This window comes from Cavia porcellus, unplaced genomic scaffold (assembly GCF_034190915.1).
Source record: "Cavia porcellus strain 051 isolate PalLab524CR breed Dunkin Hartley unplaced genomic scaffold, mCavPor4.1 scaffold_25, whole genome shotgun sequence".
NCBI classification, from domain to species: Eukaryota; Metazoa; Chordata; class Mammalia; order Rodentia; family Caviidae; genus Cavia; species Cavia porcellus.
This window is the reverse complement of record NW_026947508.1, coordinates 4,987,006-5,007,927: the sequence shown is the minus strand read 5'-3', so window position 1 is coordinate 5,007,927 and position 20,922 is coordinate 4,987,006. Positions and strand designations below refer to the sequence as shown.

The 20,922-nt window shown below is 42.9% G+C and overlaps 1 protein-coding gene across 8 annotated transcripts in view; it reads left to right on the top strand.

Moving 5' to 3' along the window:
* Window positions 1-20,922, top strand: part of Rere (arginine-glutamic acid dipeptide repeats) — a 381,226-nt gene that overhangs the window by 212,382 nt on the left and 147,922 nt on the right. For 4 of the 8 annotated variants that reach the window (XM_063235443.1, XM_063235440.1, XM_063235441.1 and 1 more), the window contains exons 5-8: window positions 2,718-2,855; window positions 3,958-4,063; window positions 5,269-5,365; window positions 16,506-16,610. In XM_063235443.1, the coding sequence (XP_063091513.1) occupies window positions 2,718-2,855; window positions 3,958-4,063; window positions 5,269-5,365; window positions 16,506-16,610 (446 nt within the window). The remainder of the gene's footprint in view (window positions 1-2,717; window positions 2,856-3,957; window positions 4,064-5,268; window positions 5,366-16,505; window positions 16,611-20,922) is intronic. The other 4 variants (XM_063235444.1, XM_003471446.5, XM_005004377.4 and 1 more) reach the window with 1 other exon arrangement.

Here is a 20,922-nt window from a genome sequence, read left to right as displayed (position 1 = left end):
CTATTCTACCTCAGTTCTGAATCCAAAAAGAGCAAAACTTGTAAGGACCATTATTTTTCCACATTTAGTATGTGAGAGAATTGAGACTTAAAAGTCAGAGCAGGAAAGTTGCAAAGCCAGGACTTAAACGCAGGTAGGTGGTTTAGGCTGAATCGGATGATCTCTGAGTTTACTTGTGCCTTTACTTTTCTGTGCTTCTAAGTCTTTGACTATCAAGGAGCAGGAGTTAGGTGAGCGTTTCCTGTGGCAGTGTTTGAGGAATCCCGTGTCCAAGTGGCTTTTGGAGCTGGGCGGTGCTCCCTCTACCTGCGCTGAATGCCGTGGTAGTCTGTGTCCTCTGAAAATGATATTTAGTTTGTAGAGCTTGGGGATGGTAATGGACCCTGATACTGTGGGACAGACAAGGGGGGGGGAGGCTGAGGGGTTCTCTCCCAGCATCCTTTTACGCACTGGCTTCTCTGGGAAAGAAACACAGGTGCAGACAACTCAGCATTGACAGACATCAACTTGGGAGCGCCTTGATGCAGTGAAGCTAGGTGGTAGTTAGGGGCAGAAGTACAGTCCTACATTATATTTTAGCCTGGTTCCCTTGGAAACAGCACACTGCCTTATTGATAGGTATTTCATTTTGAGTTATTGGCCTATCTAGAAATACCAAGCCCATTGCAGTACTTACATTCCTTTGGAACTTGTGTTTACCTTGAATGAAGAGTCTGGAGACTGTTTTTTACACAATGCTGCCCCTCTCTGGTGGCTGTGCAGTATTGCCTTAGGGTGTTCACTAGTCCTTCAGCTGCATTTGCAGTCTTGAGTTAGACGCCATGAATGTATCTAGATACATGCACCAGGCAGTGTGCTGGGGCCAGAGACACAACAGAAATGACCTCAGATCTGAGGTTGCTTGAGTCACTAGTTTGGTTCAAAAAAAACACTGTGTGAATGCCAGTCACTCTACCTAAAAGGCATTTCTGGGGTGCTTCAAGTTTTCGACATCTTCAGTGTGTTACAGAAACACCAAAGGCTTCACATAGACTTGAGAGCACGGTTGGTAGTGCTGCTGGCAGGCCACCCTGTGCTGTCACATTGCTCTTGTGGGACCCTGGCACAGGGTCAGAGCTCTGTATTGTCCTTTTATGGCACCATGTTTTGATGGAGAAATGACTGTTACATTCCTCAGCAGAGTTCTCGAAATTATTCTGTGAAGCACTGATTGCTGTCACTTCTAACAAAGTACCTATTCATTCAGATGCTGTCTTTTTAAGTGTTTCAGTAGTTCTCTTGGGGCAGTTTCCCTGTCCCTGTTTTGCAGAGGGGACAGGCTTGGGAAATCTCAGTAAGTGCTCACAGTCCAGTAGCTGGGAGTTGATGGCACTGGGATTTGAAGAGTGCCAAGCTTTCCAATATTCTTTCCAGTAGTCTGTGTTCATTTGACTATTGGTTTTCACCTAGAGAGAGTTCTGTCCTCGGAGGGATATTTGGCAATGTGTACAGACTTGTTGGTTGTCACAACTGGGGGGGAGGGCACTGACATCTGGGGACCAGAAGTCAGGGGTGCTGTTAAAAAGTCGGCCATGTGAGAGTCACCTGGCTTGAGTGTCAGGAGTGCCAGGGAAGGCTCCTTGCATTAAGCAGTGCAGTTTATTTAAGTGAGCTCGCCCCTGAACACTCCCAGTAGGCTCTGTGCTTCCCCTGGTTTTTACTTTTCTTTCCAGAGCGAGTAGTATCATCCTAGTCCTGCTTTTCATCATTCAGAAAGAAGCATCTAGCTTTTGGAGGCTAAGAAGAAACGTTTTCCCTCTATACTGTGAAGTTCTTGGCAAAATAATGCTTGTGGTCATAGGATGTTTCAGGGGTTAGCAGGTCTCTGGTCTCCTTTGCCCAAAGCTGTTCTCTCCAGTCCCGGGGCTTGTACCTCACTGGCTGTGTATTTGCTTGAGTTAAAAGACTCCACTTGTTTTGTGAAGGCCAGCCTGTGCCAGGATTCCTGTTCCTCCTGATAGGAAGGACCCCAGGGTGCTGCAAACTGATGGCCATTGGGTCCAGGTATGTCTTAGACCTTGTTTCTCTCTGAGGTCTCTCCTTTGCTTAGAAAGAATCCCGGTGAAATCCTTCCATTTGTTCTGGGCAGTTGTTACCACTCCCATGGTCCTTTGTGAGGGAGATTACTTCTTCCTCTAAATTCTGCACACAGCAGTGTACATATTTCTCATGTTAGTTTGTTCTCTTCATATGCAGGATAGAGTGCAGAATAATTTTTTACCTAACATGAAAGAGTAAAATAGATAAATACCAAGATTATGCATCATGTAGGATTATTCTCTGCACATATGGACTGTCCTACTCAAAACCGTGATAATGTACCATTTTGGTAAGCGTGTCTGTTTCACAGTTATTTGCAGAGCAAGAATTTTGGTGTTTATAGTATTTGCTTTGTAATAACTCTTCTGCACATTTGAGTTCTGTCAAAATTTACCACAGGGTTTATTTTTCCCCCTGCCTTTCTGGTTCTTTTAATAGCATAAGTATTTTAGCAAAGGTTTATTTTTGATTTGTTTTGATTTTTGCAAAGTGTTTTTGTTTTGTTTTTTAATCTTCCTGGTTTCGTAGTGCAGCCTGTATTTGTGACCTCTCACTCTTTACCTATGTACAATTTAGCCATTTCCTTTATAAACGTAGGCATTCTTGAATTTTAGCTCATGTTGATTTCTGACCTGCAGGCCTGTGATGAGAAGGGAGAGGCTGCTAAGAAGAGTGACACTGCAAGCTGGGCGTGGTGGTGCACACCTGTAACCCCAGCACTTGGGAGGCTGAGGCGGGAGAATCGCTGTGAGTTTGAGGCCAGCCTGAACTACATAGTGAGTTCAAGACCAACCTGAACTACATAGCGAGACCCAGTCTCAAAAAACAAAACAGAAAGAAAGAAGAAGAGTGGTGCTGTGTTCTCCCTGGGAGGACTGCACAGCCCCACCCAGGCTGAAAAGTGTCCTATGAGGCCTTGGGACACCTAAGTGCACTTCCTGTTAAGCTGTCCCAGGACCGGGTGCATGGAGGTTGTGGGTTACACTGTGGTCCCATGGCCTTCAGATGGAAGGGTGGACAATATTTTATCCCTTGGTTTTTGGATGAACTGGGAGTGAAGCTCACTCCTTTAGATAGGCGTTTATGAGATAGTGATCAGTGTAGAGTTCTTCATGTTCACCAGTAGTTACTTAGCAGTGGCCATGCAAAAGTAAGTAAGAATGGGTTTCCTGTGTCCTGGTACCTCCCTCACCTGCCATCGTCACCGTAGCCTGCTCTGTTACTTTGGTGCATGGCAGTAACTGCAAAGTTGTGTGGCAGGCAGCAAAGTGAAGGGAAGTCTAGGATCTGTGATACAATAACCTCGGAGAGGAGGTGGCGGCATGTCAGGTCTTGCTGGTAAGTTCTTTTTAGCTTGTTGCTCTTTTATAAGTTTCAGTAGCAAGATAATTAAGGGTTTTTGTTGTACTGTATAGGTAATTTTTTTTTTCTATTGGTTTTTGAGACAGGGTCTTGCTATGAAGTTTAGGCTAGCCTTGCACTTACTATGTAGCCCAGGTTGGTCTCAAACTCGTGGTGATCCTCCAGCCTTAGCCACCCGAGTGCTGGACTACAGGGATGTGTCACCATGCCCAACTCTGTGTAGTTAATATTTTAAAAATGTAATGTCTGAATTTGTCAATAAAATACAGGAGATGATTCCTAGCTTTAAGGTTAGTCTCATGTTTTGACATAAACCATGTTGATGGGTAGGGCCAGAGGGGTACTGAGGCTGGGACGTTTGGAAAAAATCAGACCCTGTCATTGTTGCAGTCTTGCTAGTTGCAATTTTTTCTGTCGGCCAGAATATTTGTGTACAGACACTTTTAATCATGAGTATGATATGAACTTGTGGGAACTGAAATCCTGTCCCTAATGCTGTTAGATTTTCCTTTTCAGAGTAAGAGGGACCATCTACTCATGAACGTCAAATGGTACTACCGTCAGTCTGAAGTCCCAGATTCTGTGTACCAGCATTTGGTTCAGGATCGGCATAATGAAAATGGTAAGTGTGTCCTTCTGATTCCTTTCTTACAAACCTTCGGTTTGTAAAGTTTTTTATTAAAAAAAAAAATGTCTATTAAATGGAGATACCTTTTATGATAAATTATCTCCGAAAGAGGTTTTTGTAAATGAGAACATTACTGCCTAGGTGTGATAGTACATGACTGTACTCTCAGGATGCTTAGGAGGCTGAGGCAGGTTTGCAGGTATGAGCCTACCCTGGCAATTTAACGACGTAGTGAGATCCTGTCTGAAAACAGGACTGAAGGTGATAGGTCAGCGTGAAGGTGAGGTATAATCCCCAGGGAGCTCATGGTCTCACGCGCGCGCGCACACACACACACACACACACACACACACACACACACACACACAGAGTCCCCAAAAGACTATTACTGCACCTCTGTCTCCACTCTTATCTCTGTCCTCTCCTTGTGCCTGGGGGTTGACCGTGGCTTAGGGAATGCTGACCTACCGCGCCAGCCCGCATCTTTGTCTTGGTGGGTGAGTTTGTTTTGGGAAAGGTCTTGCTAAGTTGCCTAGATCTGTCTGAAAATTGAAGTCCTCCTGTCTTAGTCTCCTGAATAGCTGGGCCACAGTGCCCAGCTTCTTAATTTTAGTTTTTATTTAACTGAAACCTCTAAATGTATACAAATAGTGTCTTCAATAAGCATTTGCTGTTTGGCGCTCACTGGTTTTGAAGTCTCTTTATGTTTTTTGCTTGTGAGGTAGGGTGTCACTAAGCAATTCAGCTTGGTCTTGAACTCTCTTTGTAGCCCAGGCTCCTGAATGCTGGCATTACAGGTGTGTCCCACCACTCCCCACTTGACCAGGATCTCTTGGTGAACCACCTGCCTCAGCCTGCTGAGTGCTGAGATCACACGCATATATTGCCACTAGCAACTTTGTCTTATTGATGCATTTTAGCAAAATGTGAGGATTTGGTAAAGGATGTAATAAACACCCAATGATATATTTAATCCCTTGTCAAAAACTACAGACACTGTTCTTATTCATGCTGTTACTCCTTTGCCCTGTTTTGTACACTTATGGTGCACTTTAGGTCTGGTTGTTTATCATACTTACTTTATCAAGAGGTATATTTGGAAAGAAAAAAGGTTTGCAAAACTTTCTTACCTATTTAGGAAACTCAGTTTTAATTTCCTCTTAGTTGATTAAAAAAATGTTTTTTAAATTTTTTGACAGACTCTGGAAGGGAACTTGTCATTACAGACCCAGTTATCAAGAACCGAGAACTCTTCATTTCTGACTATGTTGACACGTACCATGCTGCTGCCCTTAGGTAAGCTCTGGAGACACATCTCTGTGTCACGTGTAGAAATTGTGGAGTATGGGAGGCAGGCACAAAATCCAATCTGTCCAGCCTCATTGGGCTTCCTCTCTCTTGTTGGTTGTGGATTATTGGGGTTTCAGAGGTTGCTGGCTTCTTCATTAATCTGGCCTTTTCTCTCCCTTTGTTTTTCTTCTAATGAATTATGTTTATCCTCTTACTTTACTACTGTCTAATTGGTTCCTTGAAAGGTACTATCCAGTATTGCTTGCCAGAGTGTTCAGGGCGAAGTGCGCTAGTGGTCTGCAGCCTGCTTTGTGAGTTGGAACCCCGCCCTGCAACAAAAGATTGTACAAAAATAGATGACCCAAATGTGGTGGCATGTTCATGAGTTGAGAATCCAGGCAGAATTCATTGGGGTTTTCATTTATCTACTTTGAGTTTACTGTATGCCGGAAATATTTCTTGCTAAAATGCTGGGATGGGGGTTGAAGATACACTTTTAGACAGAAAGTAACTATTAAAGATTGGTTTTTTAAAAGTCAATGGGACTTCTCAGCTTTGAGCTTAACTGCAACGAGGGACAGTGATTTCTATTTTCCTGTGCTCACACTGTTCACTAAAAGATCCTGAACCTCTTAGGCAGGCAGAGGTAGGGAAATATTTCAGTGCAGACACAGGGCAGCTTTCACTGCAGGCAGGTGGGGCACGCTCCTCACCAGAAGCAGCTCCTGTGCAGGCTGCGGCTGGCCAGCTGGCCACCACAGTACAGGGACCACAGGCAGCGCACTGTGAGGAAAGGAGGCAGAAGACAGGTGGCAGGCCCCAGATATGGCCTGCTGGTGGATTGTGGAAGGTGGGATGTGCTTAGGTAGACTTAAGTTGGGGGAGTCCTGCGTGTCTGGTCAGCTGTCCTGTGTCTTTGGAGGAGGTGGCTTCCTGATCAGAAGCCTGCTTGCTGCACATGCAAGTCAGTGCAGAGGTGCCGGGCTCTCGAGGTTGATGGAATAACAGAGCTCCTCACTCTGCTTTGCTTATTGTTTCCTTTCTCTTTCCACTTGTCTCAGTGGTTGAGGAAAATAATTTTATGGAATTTGAACACTATATATAACGGAGTCAGCGTGTTTTGACATAATAAGATGAATATTTGCGCGTTTAGCAATGCTATCTTGATTCGTAACTTTCATCTCAGTTTAGCTCATTCGTTCTTACTGCTATCCTGTGCTGACATGGACCCGAGGCCTTTTTGATGGGCTGTGTCTCCAGATCTTTTTATTTTCCATTTTGGAGGCAGAATCCCACTGAATTGCCTGGGCTGGACTTGAACAAATGATTCTCCGCCAACCTCCCAGAGTCCTGGGGTCATATTTGTATGCCACCACTCCCACCTTCAGCGTAGCGTTTTGTAGGTGGTTCAAGGAGAGCCAGGTGAGCTAACTCAGGAAGGCTTCCAGGAGATGTCTCCAGAGGTGTGTCATGTGAGGCCTGGCTGTCGCTGCTGGGCTGCCATGGTACTGGTTCTTGAGGTTCTGTTACCTTCATGTATGACTAGCATGCTCCCTTATTTTTTTTCTGCTGCGTTATCGTCTTTTAACATTCTTATCAAAATCGATAGCTCTGTTGTGAACCTTTCATCTGAAGTCTGTTTTTTTTTTATTAATTTCAAATAAGCACCCTTTTGGGACTTGACAGTTGGATTTTTTCAGACAGCAGGTGATAAGCGGTCACTTTGTTGTGGAATGATCTGGCCTAGTAGGTGCTCAGTAAATCCTTGTCAAGTCTGACATCTGCCGGCATCTGTTGTTCACACTTGTGCCCCTGCCATGGCTCAGGAATCCCACAGCATTCACAGCATGGTGTGCTGGTTGCTCACCGCAGGAGCAGCTTGGGTCACCACTCAGATCACCTCCCATAGCACACAGTGGAGCTCCGTTCGTGCCTCTCTCCTTACCAGAATTAGAGCACTGTCACTTATGCACATTCAGGTATGTCATAGAATGGTGGGAGTTTGAGGATAACGGTTAACTTTTTGTTCTGGTTTTTCTTTTCACTTTTTTTTTCTTTTGGGTACTGGAAATGAAACTCAGTACCTTGTGCTTGCCAGGCAGGCATTGTGCACTGAGCTATATCCCCAGCTCATCTTTTCACAATTTATCCACAGACAAAAAGGTTTTTTTTTTTCTTTCTTCATAAATATAAGCCAATACTACCAAAAATAAAACTCAGTTTGGAGGGACACACAAATAAAATCTGAAGGCACATGAAAGGGATTAAATGAATGTGATGAAAAAGCTGTGGAGAGCAGAAAAGGAAAAAGAAAAAGGCTGGTAACATTGTGCTTAGCCCCATTCTTCTCACAGATCAAAGGCGGTTAGAGGGGTCCCAGCCTGCAGCAGCCCAGGGACTCGGGCCCGCTGTTCTCTCAGGAGGAGGCCCATGTATGGCTGCTTCTTTCAGCTGGTGCTGGAATTGGGGCATAAAGAAGCTAGAGCTTTGTCCTTTAGCACTGTCAGTCAAGAGGAAGACGACATTTCTCTGCAGCCTTTTTGGGGCAGGGTGGGGAGTGAGGTGGGTGGATTGTGAGGTTGTAGCTTTTCCCTTCCAGAAGTAAAACTTCCCATTTGCTTTGCAACTGTTTTTGAGTCCTGCTCGTCCTCATTTTCTTACTGTGTCGTGCTTATTAGTGACCACCGTTAGTGAAGTCAGCATATTCTGCAGAGCACCCTCTGAGTTGTTCATATTCCCAGGTAAGTATTTTTGGCCAACATTGTGATACACATTTAGTGTAAAAAGTACCAGGTTGAGGTTAGAAGACTCTATTGGAATCTTGGCTTTGCCATAGAGCTTTGCAACTTTGGGTCAGGCTCCTAATCTTTGAATTGTCCTTTTGACAGACTCGGTCAGTGCCTCACGACCTATTGATGAAACCGTAGCCATATACACCTTGTGGTGTACTGCCCAGCACAACAGGAGTAGGGGAACCCCACACAGAGCAGTTTGCACTTGGTAGCAGGACTGCGCTGTTTTTGCCTAGTACTCTGTTCTTTGAGTCTCAGTTGGGTCCTTAAATGTATAAAAGCAAGAAAAGAAAAAGTAGAATTAGTAATTGCACACTGCGTTCTTGGTGATATGATTACTATGGATTACTCAGCAGTCACTAATAATAGTTGGTTATCATGCATAGAATAGTTGGGTCCTCACAGTACTTGAGGCATGGGAGGAAGAGTAAGTTAGGGAGTCTTTCGGAGATGCTCTGCAAGTTGCAGTCTGTTTCCTGCGTCACTTATTTCCCTGCAAGGATAATATTTTGTTGGTGACCCATAGATATGAGCTCATATCTATGGGTCACCAACCTCATTTAGTTAGAAGACTCAAAATGTATGCACATTTGCTACAGACTTGTGACTGTGCATTCTTAAGTATTTTAGGGAGCAGGGCAGCACAAGAAGTCAGGAAGGGCTGGTTAGCTTCCATACAGGCCACTATGCAGCTTTCTGATTGTGTGCCTCCCACTTCAAGCATCAAGTATGCAGGCTGGAAGTGTCATTTTACCTAGCAATTCGTATTATGATGAACCCTTGGCGTACATGCCACAGCAGGCTGCTGTCATTGAAAACCCTAAAAGGTTTGGTATTGCTATATGTGGGTGACTTTTCTGAACATTCAGGGCCAAGAGACTCTAGAAGCAATTTTGTCCATCTATACGTATTCTTTTTATTTTGAATTGACTTATTGCCTTACTCTTTCATGGGCATCTAGAAAGTTTGTATATGTGTGCATGCATTTGTTAAAATAAATTGTGTCTGTGGGCAATTCCCTAACCATTTTTTGCCTTAAAAGAAAAAAAGTCCTCTGAAGCCAGGGGTTGGTGGCACATTCCTGTAATACCCGCATTTGGGAGGCTGAGCAAGGAAATCATTTGCAAGTTTCAGAACAGCTTGTGCTACAAAGTGAGCTCAAGGCCAGCCTGAACTGCATAGTGAGACCCTGTCTCAAAAAGACCCCCCCAATCCTCTGGCTCTTGCAAGTTTCTTAAGGAAGGCCATGGAGTCTCAGAGCTTTTAATTTTGCAGTTTAAGGTTTGTTTTTTTGTAAGTCCTTCTTCCCAATACGGGGGATTGAACCCTGGACCTTCAGATTGAACTGCAGCCCCAGCCTTTTAGAATAGCTTGTTAAACTCGATAGGAAAATTTGATGAGATTTTGTGTGGACTGCTTAAAGCCTATAAATCAGTATAGAAAGAACTAGAAATTTATTATTATTATTATTATTATTGTTACCATTATTGGGGGAGGGGTGCTGGTGATTGAACTTAAATCCCCAGTTTAAAATTAGAATCACTCGGTTTCAATTTCTTTTTTCTTTTCGGTATCAGGAATCAAACTCACAGCCTTGCACTTGCAAGGCAGGCACTTATGCCTCTGAGCTAAATCCCCAGCCCCTAGCCCAGCCTTTTTATTTTTTATTTTGAGACAGAGTCTTGCTGAGTTGGCCAGGCTGGGATTGAATTTACAGTCTTCCTGCCTCAGCCTCCCTGAGTACTGGGATATATAGGCTTGTATCATTGTGCCTGGCTCAGTTTTCATACTGGAAATAATTTTAGGCTACACTTCTTTTTTTTTTAACCACCAGAGCTGAGGATTGAACCTAGAGCCTTATTTTTGCCTGGCAGGCGTTCTGTACCCTTGATGTACATATTGAGCCCTGATCAACAGCACTTTTGTTATTTTGTGTATGTATGCTTAATACTACGTTGAACACAGAGCCTGTCAGTTTATTTTGTATGTATTCATCATTTAACATTTCATTGTCTTAATAGGCGAAAGGCTTTGTATTCGATACTAGGAATACCCAAGTAGGTGCTCTGTCTGCTCTGAACACTTGAGAGTCATTAAAAACTTATTTGGGGCTGGAGAGTAGCTCAGTGGTAGGTTTCTTGCCTTCATTCATTCAGAAGGCCCTGGGTTCGATCTCCAGCACCTTAAAAAAATTTTTTTTTGTTTTAAAATTGGAATTGCTCTTAGATACAGAGAAAAGTTGTAACTGCTGATTTTTCATCCAACCGAACCTTCACCTCCTACAATATGTACATCATCTTTGATTACAAGATGATTACCACAACAAAGAAATTAACATGGTACAGTAGCACTGAACTGAGGATTCCCTGAGTGCTGATAGTGTTGTTCTAGAGTCATAACTGGGACCACCCCCCCCCCCCCGCGCGCGCATTATGTTTGTTTTTCCTAAGTATCCAGCCATTTGTAATGGTTTTCCAGTCTTTGTGTCACACATGACCTTGACACTTGCTATTTGTTTTTTGAGTGGGAAAATTTATTGGAGAAAAGAACGGGGATTAGGAATGGGGAATAGGAGTAACTCTTAAGACAGTCCGGGGTCTTGGATTGGTTACCCTAGACACTTTTTGACTAAAGATTATGGAGTTATTTTGTGAATGTCCTTCCACTTGACTTAGCTGGGATTTTCCATGTGTTTGCATCGGTGATAAGCATTTTGGTCTCTTTTTGTTAACTGTGTAATATTTTGGCGAGTTGGTTTTCTTTCGCTTTTAGGAGCTTCGTACGTGTTGCCTAGGTGACAAATACTTTCTCCCACTTTGGTCACTTTTCTTTGGATTTTCTCTAGTGTTTTTTTAGATGCAAACTTGTTTTTATATAGTCACATTAAATCAGTCTTATAAATGCTTCAGATTCTAAGAGTTAGAAAACCTTTTCTATTATTAAAGCAGAGTTCTACCCAGTTGTGTAGCACCAATTAATAAAATAAGTTTGTATATTCCTTAGTGGATTGAGATACTAATTTGGACATACATTGTTTTTTGGGTTTGCTTTTCTGTTTTGTTGTTATGTTGTGTATTTTCTAGCACCGTGTCCTGAATGTGGAGTCTTACGGCACACTTCAGTGTTGGATAGGGCTAGATCAGCAGTAGGGACCTGTGACACACGTGTTGCCCTGGGCTTTTTTATATCTTTCAAAGCTCTAAAAAGTTTGCTTTCACTGGGCTAGACTCTCCTCCTTTCGATGGTTGTTTTTTCCTTGTGAACTTCACTTTTAACTTGTTTCATTACATATAATAGTATTTTACTATTCGTATTAGGATTGCACTGAATTTGTTAATTAAACTATGAAGAAAAATCCGTGTTGAGACTTCCTGTCTAGGATATTGGGTGTTTCTCCATTTGTTCATCTTGACGTATGCATCCATCCAAGAGCATTTGAAAATTTTCTTCTAGCACTTAATCTCACAGATGTGTATGGTACTCTGTTTGCTACATAATAGAGGTTGCACATCCTTTTTATGTATTTGGGCTCATTCTTAAAAATTGATCAAAACTGGGTGAGGTGGCACACCTCTGTAATCCCAGCACTCTGGGAATTGGGATTACAGTTAATGGTCAGCCTGGACAATTTTTAGCAAGACTCTGTCTCCATATAAAAAATAAAACATGAGTTGAGGACATCGCTCAGTGTGGGGGTGGGGGAGGATCATATATTAGATCATAGAAAAAATACATACTGTGGTAAACCAGTAGTTTACTACGAAAACAAATACAAAGCCTCTTCATCTAGAAGTTAAAAATTTCCTATTACTTCCTTGAATATAATGGAAAATATAAAGTGAAATTAAAGAAATTTTTAAAAAATGACAGCACAAGGGGCTGGGGATTTAGCTCAGCGGCATAAGCGCCTGCTTGCAAGCAGGCAGTCGTGAGTTCGATCCCTGGTATTGATAAAAATGAAAAAGACAAAAAAAAAATGACAGCACTACATGTCAGAATTCGTAGCATGCATGTAAAGTGCTGGGTAGAAGAAAATTATTTGTATTAAGTACATCAGTAAGAATGAAAAAAATTTAAATGAATTAACTTGCCAGGTTAAAGAAGTAACAAACAAACCAAAAGAATATAGTGGGTTTGTGATGAAAGCTTGTAGAGGGAATATATTTCCAGAGTGAGACAGCAGAGGGACCTAACTGAAAGCAGGATTTCTGCGCTAACTAGAACTGGTAAAGTATTGTGACCAGTGTGATGTGAAAGGGTGGGGTGTGTGTGTGTGTGTGTGTGTGTGTGTGTGTGTGTGTGTGCGCGCGCGCGCGCACCTACCTAGGATAGCTATGAAACTGCAAAGTGATAATGCTGAAAACACTAGAAATAAATCAAGATGACATTATGAAACAAATTGAAATAGCTGATAGGAAGACAGTAAAAACAGAAGAAACTGAGAAAATTGGGGCTGGGGATTTAGCTCAGCGGCATAAGCGCCTGCCTCGTAAGCAGGCAGTTGTGAGTTTGATCCCTGGTACCGATAAAAACGAAAAAGACAAAAAAAAAAAAAAAAAAAAAAAAGCAAAACGAAACTGAGAAAATAAATTTTAAAAATTCTGTACTTATAATTTAGCGTACAATAGTTAAAACAGTGACTGTCAAATTTTTTTTCTTAGTTGTTTCTGCAGTTACTGATTGTTTAAGGACATGAGTTTTGTTTGTTTGAGACAGGATCTCATTGTATAGTTCAGGCTGGCTTTAAACTCACTATGTTGCCCAGGCTAATCTCTCACTGGTGATGATCTTCCTGTCTCAGCCTCCAGAGTGCTGCAGTTACAGGTGCCACCACACCCAGGCCAAGGGAATGAATTTCTGTGCCACAGTTTACATTCATACCCTTTCCTTGCCTAAAAGAATTTTTCTTCCCATTCTTTCATCCTCTACATGCACACCCTGGAGTCCTGTTCCGAGGACTCTTCAGGTGGTGCAGTGCCCAGGGTATGCAGCCATGTGTGTACCACACTGAGCAGTCACTAGAGTGAGTCTTTCCAGGGTGCCTCCTGTACAGGTGACCAACAGGATTCTGAGACACGAGGCTTCGTTGTGTTTTTGTTTTTGTTTTTGTTTTATTTTTTTTTTTTATTTTATTTAAGGAGAAAAGAAAAGAAAGAAAAAAAAAACAGTGAAGGGATACAAGTTATACAGATTTACAGAAGAAAAAAATGCGCAGTAGGCAATCACTAGTTAATGGATTACATATTGCCATCTTAGAAATAATTGTTCAAGTCACAAAATTAAAGCTTGTAGAGTGGACATTCCAACAATGATACTGCAAACAGTTCTGTTCAATGATCCAATAAAACTCTGTGATATCATTTTCTATCTTATACGCTTAAATATACATGCAGTTATATAGTTTAGAGCACTTTCTTTTCCTCTCTTTTGTACAATGACTATTACACATTTTGGGTTTCATTGCTCCCACGCGTTGTGTTTTTGTTAACAGTGAGGCATCAGCTAAGGAGTGGGAAGGCAGGTTGCATACAGCTCCGAGACAGGGTATTTCAGCAGGTTGGGCGCCATGGCCACTTCCTCTTCACATATCCTCCTCATCCGTCCCAGCAGACACTGTCAAGTATTGTCCTGCCTTTGAGGGGTACACTGAGAACTCTGGCAAAACCACAGCCCAACTGCTTGGAAGGATGCTTCTGCCTGTGTGCACCACGCTCCAGGGTGTGAGAAGTTGCGTGGTGCTTCCGACGGATGCAGCTGGTCCCAGCCGGCTGCAGTGCCCGCTTGCTGGGCAGCTTTGTCCTCAGTGTGGCTGTGCCCCTCACGCCCTGACTGGCACAAAGAGCGACTGTAAACAGCCACCTGTGTGTTAGCCGTTCTCTTTGTGTTATTTTCCTCCAAGTTTTTACTATTAAAAGTTTTTGTAGTGCCGTGGTTTGAACACAGGGTTTTGTGTTTGCCTAAGTTTCTTTCACTAACGGTCACATTTGGTTATTCTAAAACTTCATACAAAAGGAATCATTCTGGGTATGTTTTTGTGTGCCTGGCTCTCACTCAACATTTAAATGTTGGCAGTGCATTCTTAGTGCCCTGCGTATCAGTACTTACTGGGTTCTGTGGCGTTTACTGTGCAATACAACCTTGTTTGTCCATCTGCCTGCAGACGGGTGTCTGAAGCCTTGCAACATACTGTGAATAAAGCTGTTCTAAGTGACAGCAGTGATGAAACACGAAGAAGGAAGTGCAGAAGTAGAAATAACATTAGAGCGAGCTAACCTTTTTCACTAATTCTCAGACCACATTGAAAAACACATTTTCTGACCAGTTGGGATTTTTTACATTTCTATGCTTATTGGTACCTGTTTACATTACATAATGATTGCATTTTTCCTGTGGAGTTGTGATCAGCTGGGAATTATTCTGGGAGTGAAAGATTACTTTTTTTTTTTCCTTACAGGGTCTCTGTGCAGTTAGGCTGGCCTTGAGCTCACTTTGTAGCCCAGACTGGTCTCGAATTTGCAGCGATCCTCCTGCCTCAGCCTCCCTAGTGCTGGAATTACAGGTGTGAGCCACCACGCCTGGCTCTTTTTTTGAGACAGGGTCATCTTGCCATGGTATCTGGGCTGGCCTTGGCATTGTGTGGCCCGGCCCAGCCATGAACTCGCAACAGTGCTCCTCCACCAGCTTCCCGAGTGCTGGGATTATGGGTCTGCACCACGTACCCAACTCACAAGGTTGATTGAGGGATATAGGTGCCATCAGTGTCATATATATGTAATAATAAATCTTAGGGAAGAGACCATATGAGTGACTCCTAGACCATGGGTACCATTAAAACCAGGATGTTCAGTGGGGGAAGAATAGCAGGACTTCCCCGCTGAGATCAGGAACCTGGCTACAGCATCTGGTATTGTTACTGTGAGCCTTGTACCAGCCATCCAGTGCAGTTAGAGTGCAAGAGAGAAGGAAGCGTGGCGAACTGTTTCTGTACACGTGATCGCATACCTAGCAGGCCTCTAAGAAGGAAAAAGCTCTGCAGTCCAGGTGAAGGATCCGTGTCTGTGGTCCACTGTGGCAGTCCAGCTGCTCGGAAAGTTGAGGCAAACGGTCACTGGAGCCCAGGAGTTCAGTAGCAGCCTCTAAAACAGATGCAGAAACTGTGGGGCACAAGTTTAAGTGAGTGGCTGTCTATAAAATTAACATGCAAGGCTGGGGGTTCAGCTCAGCAGCACAAGCGCCTGCCTGGCAAGCATGAGGTGGTGAGTTTGAGCCCCAGTACCCCGCCTCCCTTCATAATCAGAAACACCAAGCCTCAAAGGACATAGATATAACATGTAAGGGAGTGCTCTTGTTCCAGTCTCATAGTAGTGTGTCTGATGACAAGCATCAGTGGCTACTGTGTGTTTCCAAACCGCTTAGTTTGCCCTTCCCAGGGAAATCTGGCAATGTCCTGAGACCCTGTGGGTTGTCACTGTGGGGGGCTTGTGAGGGCAGAGATGGTGCCAACTGAGCCTGCCCTAGCAGGTGTTTGGTGGGCGAGAAGTGCTGCTGTTACCACGTTTCCAGTACTGACATCAGGTTTTTGGTGCACCCGAACACTGCTTACATGGTTGTGTAGTCTCACAGACTGTTTGGCCTGAGGTTAGGTTTTATTGGTAGTTGAACCTAGAAACTTCACTGCTCCTGACTGCAGTGGTTCTATAGGAAAGTGATTTCTAACTTACAGTCAGTGTTAACCTGAAAATTTGTCAGCTACTTACATACCACAGCCCCTCTTAATGTGACAGGTTTTAACTTCTCTAGATTTTAATTTCCAAGAAGTTTATTTCTTGTGTGTTAAAGAAAAATACTGATCTGCCAGAAGCTGTCCTCTGCCGAAATGTGTGATGTTATCCACTTTAGCTTTACGAGGGATTTTTTCCTTAAGTATTTTCCCTATGGTTTTTATTCCTCTCCTTTTGTTTCCAATTGGCCTAACATTCTTTTATCACAGTCCTGCCTCCAGTTTATCTATGGTTTAATTAATTTCGCTGTTACCAAAGTGATGAAATAAAAGCACTTTCATTTACAACGTTGAATATTGAAGCACTCATAAAACAAAAAAACCAAGCTGGCAGTCAAGTATGGAATTTGTAGCAGTGTTTTGCAAGCACCATGGATTTGGGGATTTTGCTCGGTGGCATAAGCGCCTGCCTGGCAAGCATGAGGTCATGAGTTTGATCTCTGGTACAAAAAAAAAAAAACCAAAAAAACACCGTGGATTTAGTTACTGTTTCCTCCCGATTCCTCCATTAATACTTTGGTTTGCAAAACAATTGACGGCATTACTGATGTATTTTTGCCTTTTTTCTCCCCAGAGGGAAGTGTAACATCTCCCATTTTTCTGACATATTTGCTGCTAGAGAATTTAAAGCCCGAGTGGACTCATTTTTCTACATACTAGGCTACAACCCTGAGACAAGGTAAGTGAGTCACTTGTGCCGCTCCGTGAGGACTTCCTCCCTGCCTTCTGGGTTCGTGTAGGGGTGTGTATTTATCTGGACATGGCTACATTCTGTGGAAAGAGTGGAAGTGTCTTTGGAATCCAAAGCAGTTTCTTACTTGCTCTTTCATCAAAGAAAAGAAAGGCAGAACATGTGTGGTAGGGTAAAGACGTAATTTTAATTGCTCTGTGCTTTGCAAGCCATCCTGGGTGCCATGCTCAAAAGAGCCAGGTGATCTTACAGAATTTGTTGACTGTTCATTCACTCATTTTGTTCATTCCTGGTCCTGAAATCTAGGGAATGCTCACTGAAATATCTATAGTAAGAATTCTAGGAGGAGACAGCCAGACGGACATGTCCTATTCTAACCCCTTGGAAGGATGGATGCCTGTCAACAGTTAGTGTTATTGTTACAGTGTCGGGCGCAGGCGCTCAACACACCCCGCCCGGGACGATAAGACCACGTCAGCTTCCGCAATGCGTTACGTCCCTCTCTAAATTAGCCACCCCGTGCTCACTTTGTATTCGCCCCATGCTGACTCTGTGGCAACCCCTGATTGGCCACAGCTGGATATATTAGTCAGAGCCTGCGTCCCATTCCCGCCCTGCTTCCTCGTGGCAGCCTGTGATTGGTCACGGCCAAATATATAAACCAGAGCCCGCGTAAATAAAGCGGCAGTTCCTGTTACCCACAAGAGCGTCCTCTGTCTCATTGGGGGGCTGCGCCGGTCATTACAGGAATAGGAAGCAATAGGATACATAATAATTTTACAGAAACAGTTGTTATTAATGTCAGTAATAGATTGTTTTAACAGGAATTTCTATAAGAGACGTGTGTCCATGTCTGTCTTGTATCAATCATGCGACTGTATGTTTTATTATATATTTTAAAAGCAAGACTGTTAGCAGGCTACCAAGTAAACTGGGCTGTGGCCTTCTAAGAGCTGTCGACAGGGGGAAAAAAGAAGAGCTGTCTACTGGTGTAAAGATTTAGAAAGGAAAGGGGTGCTTGACTCAAGGAATTATATTTCATTGTAAATTAAATAGACATGCAAAATGAGTATTGTTTAATAAACTTTCTTTAGAAGAGCTTTTTTTTTTTTTAATAGGAAACCATGTATAAATTGAGCATGGTGCTCCTCGGCTGTCAGGCTAGGCTGCGGTTTGTAAAGCCACACAGAGCACTGCTGGCGCTGATCTGCCCAGTGCTGTCTCTTCCTGTCTCTCCCTCTGGGTGACAGCCGGAGGGTGGTAGGACAGTGCTTACCTTTTCCCCCTTTAGGGTACAGTGACGTTTGAGCTTTACCTTTCATTTTCAAAAGTAAGGCATGTTCCAGTGGTGAAAGGTTCTGGGGTTGGTAATATTTCAAAAGCATCATATAGTTTCCTATGTGTGTTTTATATATGCATTGTTTACGAACAATGTAAAAGAGTGAACTTAGATTTCTGTGTAATTATTTATGTATTTTGGAGACAAGTTCTCACTGTGTGGTTCAGGTTGGCCTAGAACCCATTGTGTAGCCCGAGCTGGCCCTGAATTTGCAGTGGTCCTCCTGTGTTAGCCTCAGTTTGTTGAAAATCTTATAAAAAACATTATTTGACCTTTGTAAAGTGTGGATTTCTGTGTTTTTTTCCTGTTGAATGTCGCTGGCCTTGAGGGTGATACTTCATATGAGTGTGCTGTGCCCCTCTGCACTCATTTTTGTCCGTTCGTTTTGAGTTGTGGTGGTTTCCCCCCAGTGCTGGGGGATGCACTCAGGAACTTACACATGCTAAGCAAGTGCTGTAGCACTGAGTTATGCTCCCAACGTCAGTTTTCTTTCAAATGTGGTAAGGTATGCAGTCGAAGGATACTGTTTTTTTCACTGAAGAAAGAAAGAACAGAGAGATGTGATAGCACATTCACAAAATCTACACCCTGAATCTTTTGGGGTGGGTATTGGGAATCAAACTTAGGACCTTGTGCTTGCCAGGCAGGCACTGTGCTGCTGAGCTATGGCCCTGGCTCCATGAATCACTTCTTCTAGTGTTTCGAGTTTCCTTGACACTGTTCTACTCTGTACTTGTGCTTACTATATTTTCAGAGATGGAGAGGTATTGGCTGAATTAAACTGAAAAAAGCATTTGAATTTTTATTTCGAAGTTTCAGGTGAGGCTCAGACTTTTCCCAGTGAGATGTAGAGGCCAGTGTGGCTACTGTTGTGGTTTCCTGGTCTCATCTTGAACTCCTCGCTGTTGCTCTGAGCTCACAGCTGCTCTGATAGCCACAGAGTGGACGTGATTGAACAGGGCAAATAGCGCTCTGCTTTTGTTCACTTAGGTGTGCTTGCTTGTGCTGCATCCTTTAGTGTATCTAGCTCCCATAGGAGCTGCTGAGCTGGCTGGTGTATGTACTTTTAAAATAATCAAGTTAATATATTACATACTTAAGGCATACTGTTTGTAAATGAGTGAAATACCCTCTCCCTCTAGGCTGTTTGGCTCTAAATCTATTGTTCTTTTATGGTTTCATCATAGATTGGTTTATATATAATTTAATATTCTTTTAGCTCTGTTGGAAAATAGCCTCTAGTTTTTTGTAATAAAACAATGTTTGCTTATTAAAGAAGAACTCGACAAATATGAATGATACACAAACTGAAACAACAGCACACCATTTTGCAATCCATATCTAGTTTTCATGAATATCTATATATAGAGATATGTAGGTCCTTACTTACTGAGATGATTCAAATATTTTATGTATGTAGCATGTATGATTAGACATTCCTTTATTATTCTTCGCTGTGTTACGAGAAATGCCATGTCATTAAAAATATGCTTATAATGCAGCATGGTGTGGTGGTGTGTATCTGTAACCTCAAAACGTGGAAGGCTGAGGCAGGAGGGCCAGTATGAGTCCAAGGCCAGCTGGGGCTGCATAGTGAATTCAAGGCTGGCTGGAATACGTGTGAGACAACATTGGCTCAGTGCAAATACGCATTTCTAGTAACCATGTAGTATCACTGGGGGTCCTGTAGTTTATCTGCTTTTGTATTTCATATTATTGGAAACTGATGGCTTACCCACTGTTTGGTTATTCTAAACAACAAATAACATAGGGTCTCTCTCTCTCTCTCTCTCTCTCTCTCTCTAAATCAGAGTTTGAACTCATAAACTTGTGCTTGCCAGGCAGATGCTTATGTGGGACTTTTTAAATATGTTTTTATAATTCAGATGAAAAGTTGACAATCTAGAATTCCTTTATTTCAATTAATACAGATTTGAGACATATAATTTACTTTTGCTTCATGAAATCCCTTTTTTCCATTTGCCTTAACTTATAATGTTTATGTAGCTTTTGAGGACAAGCATCTACAGCTGGGCATAAATATTTTCTTGTTTGCTTTTTGTCTGCAGTCACATTTGAATTCTCAAGAACACTGATGATAGAGCACTTGCCTAGCATGCATAAGGCTCTGGGCTTGATCATCAGGTCTGCAAACAAACCTTGGCTGACCTGATAAATATTGGAGACAGTTGAAAGTGTATTTGGAAATGACCTTCTGGTGTTTAAAGAACCTTCAGTAACATGAGACAAAGCCCAGACTGCATATTTCAGTAACCTGTTCCTAGAAAATAGATACAGATGTTGAATAGAATATAATAAAACCTGAAAATTCAAGCCGGACTCCAGAGTGTGAGGACAACTGAAAACCCAAGCAGTAAGCTGGGCCTCTCATAGCTCTTGGTGAGGGCAAGGCATTTGCTGGTCTCCGTAACAGATAGGAGGCCTTGATGACAGGGGCTTAGAAGAGAAGACACTGTGTGTGGGCCTGGAAACACTGTTGGAAAGTGTGAACTACGCCTAAGATTTCCTGACCTGGGGAGAAATAGCAACCATGCTTATCTCTTAGGGATCTTAAAAATTTGAGACCCTAACGATGAGAATCTCATATAGAAAGTAGGCTTATTCAATGACACCTAGCCCCTACCAACACCGGGCAGGAGTCTGTGTAGTATGTTCTTTGGAGGGCTGCATCCCCGTTCAAAATTGTGTAGTCTCTACAGATAAGAGCCCTTGAATGCTGGCTGCCCTAGGAAGTGACAGAACGCTTGAAGGAGCCAGGTCCCACCAACTGAGGTCAGCTGAATCACCTGACCTGACGAAACACTCGGGACTAACCATGGGTGGTGGTAGTTTCTCTCTGTCTTATGTGAATGAAGTTTGAAATGATTGAGGGTCACCCCTACAGGGTAGAGGGCATCACTTCTACCATATGTCACAATGGTTCTTTTGTTTTTCAAGGTG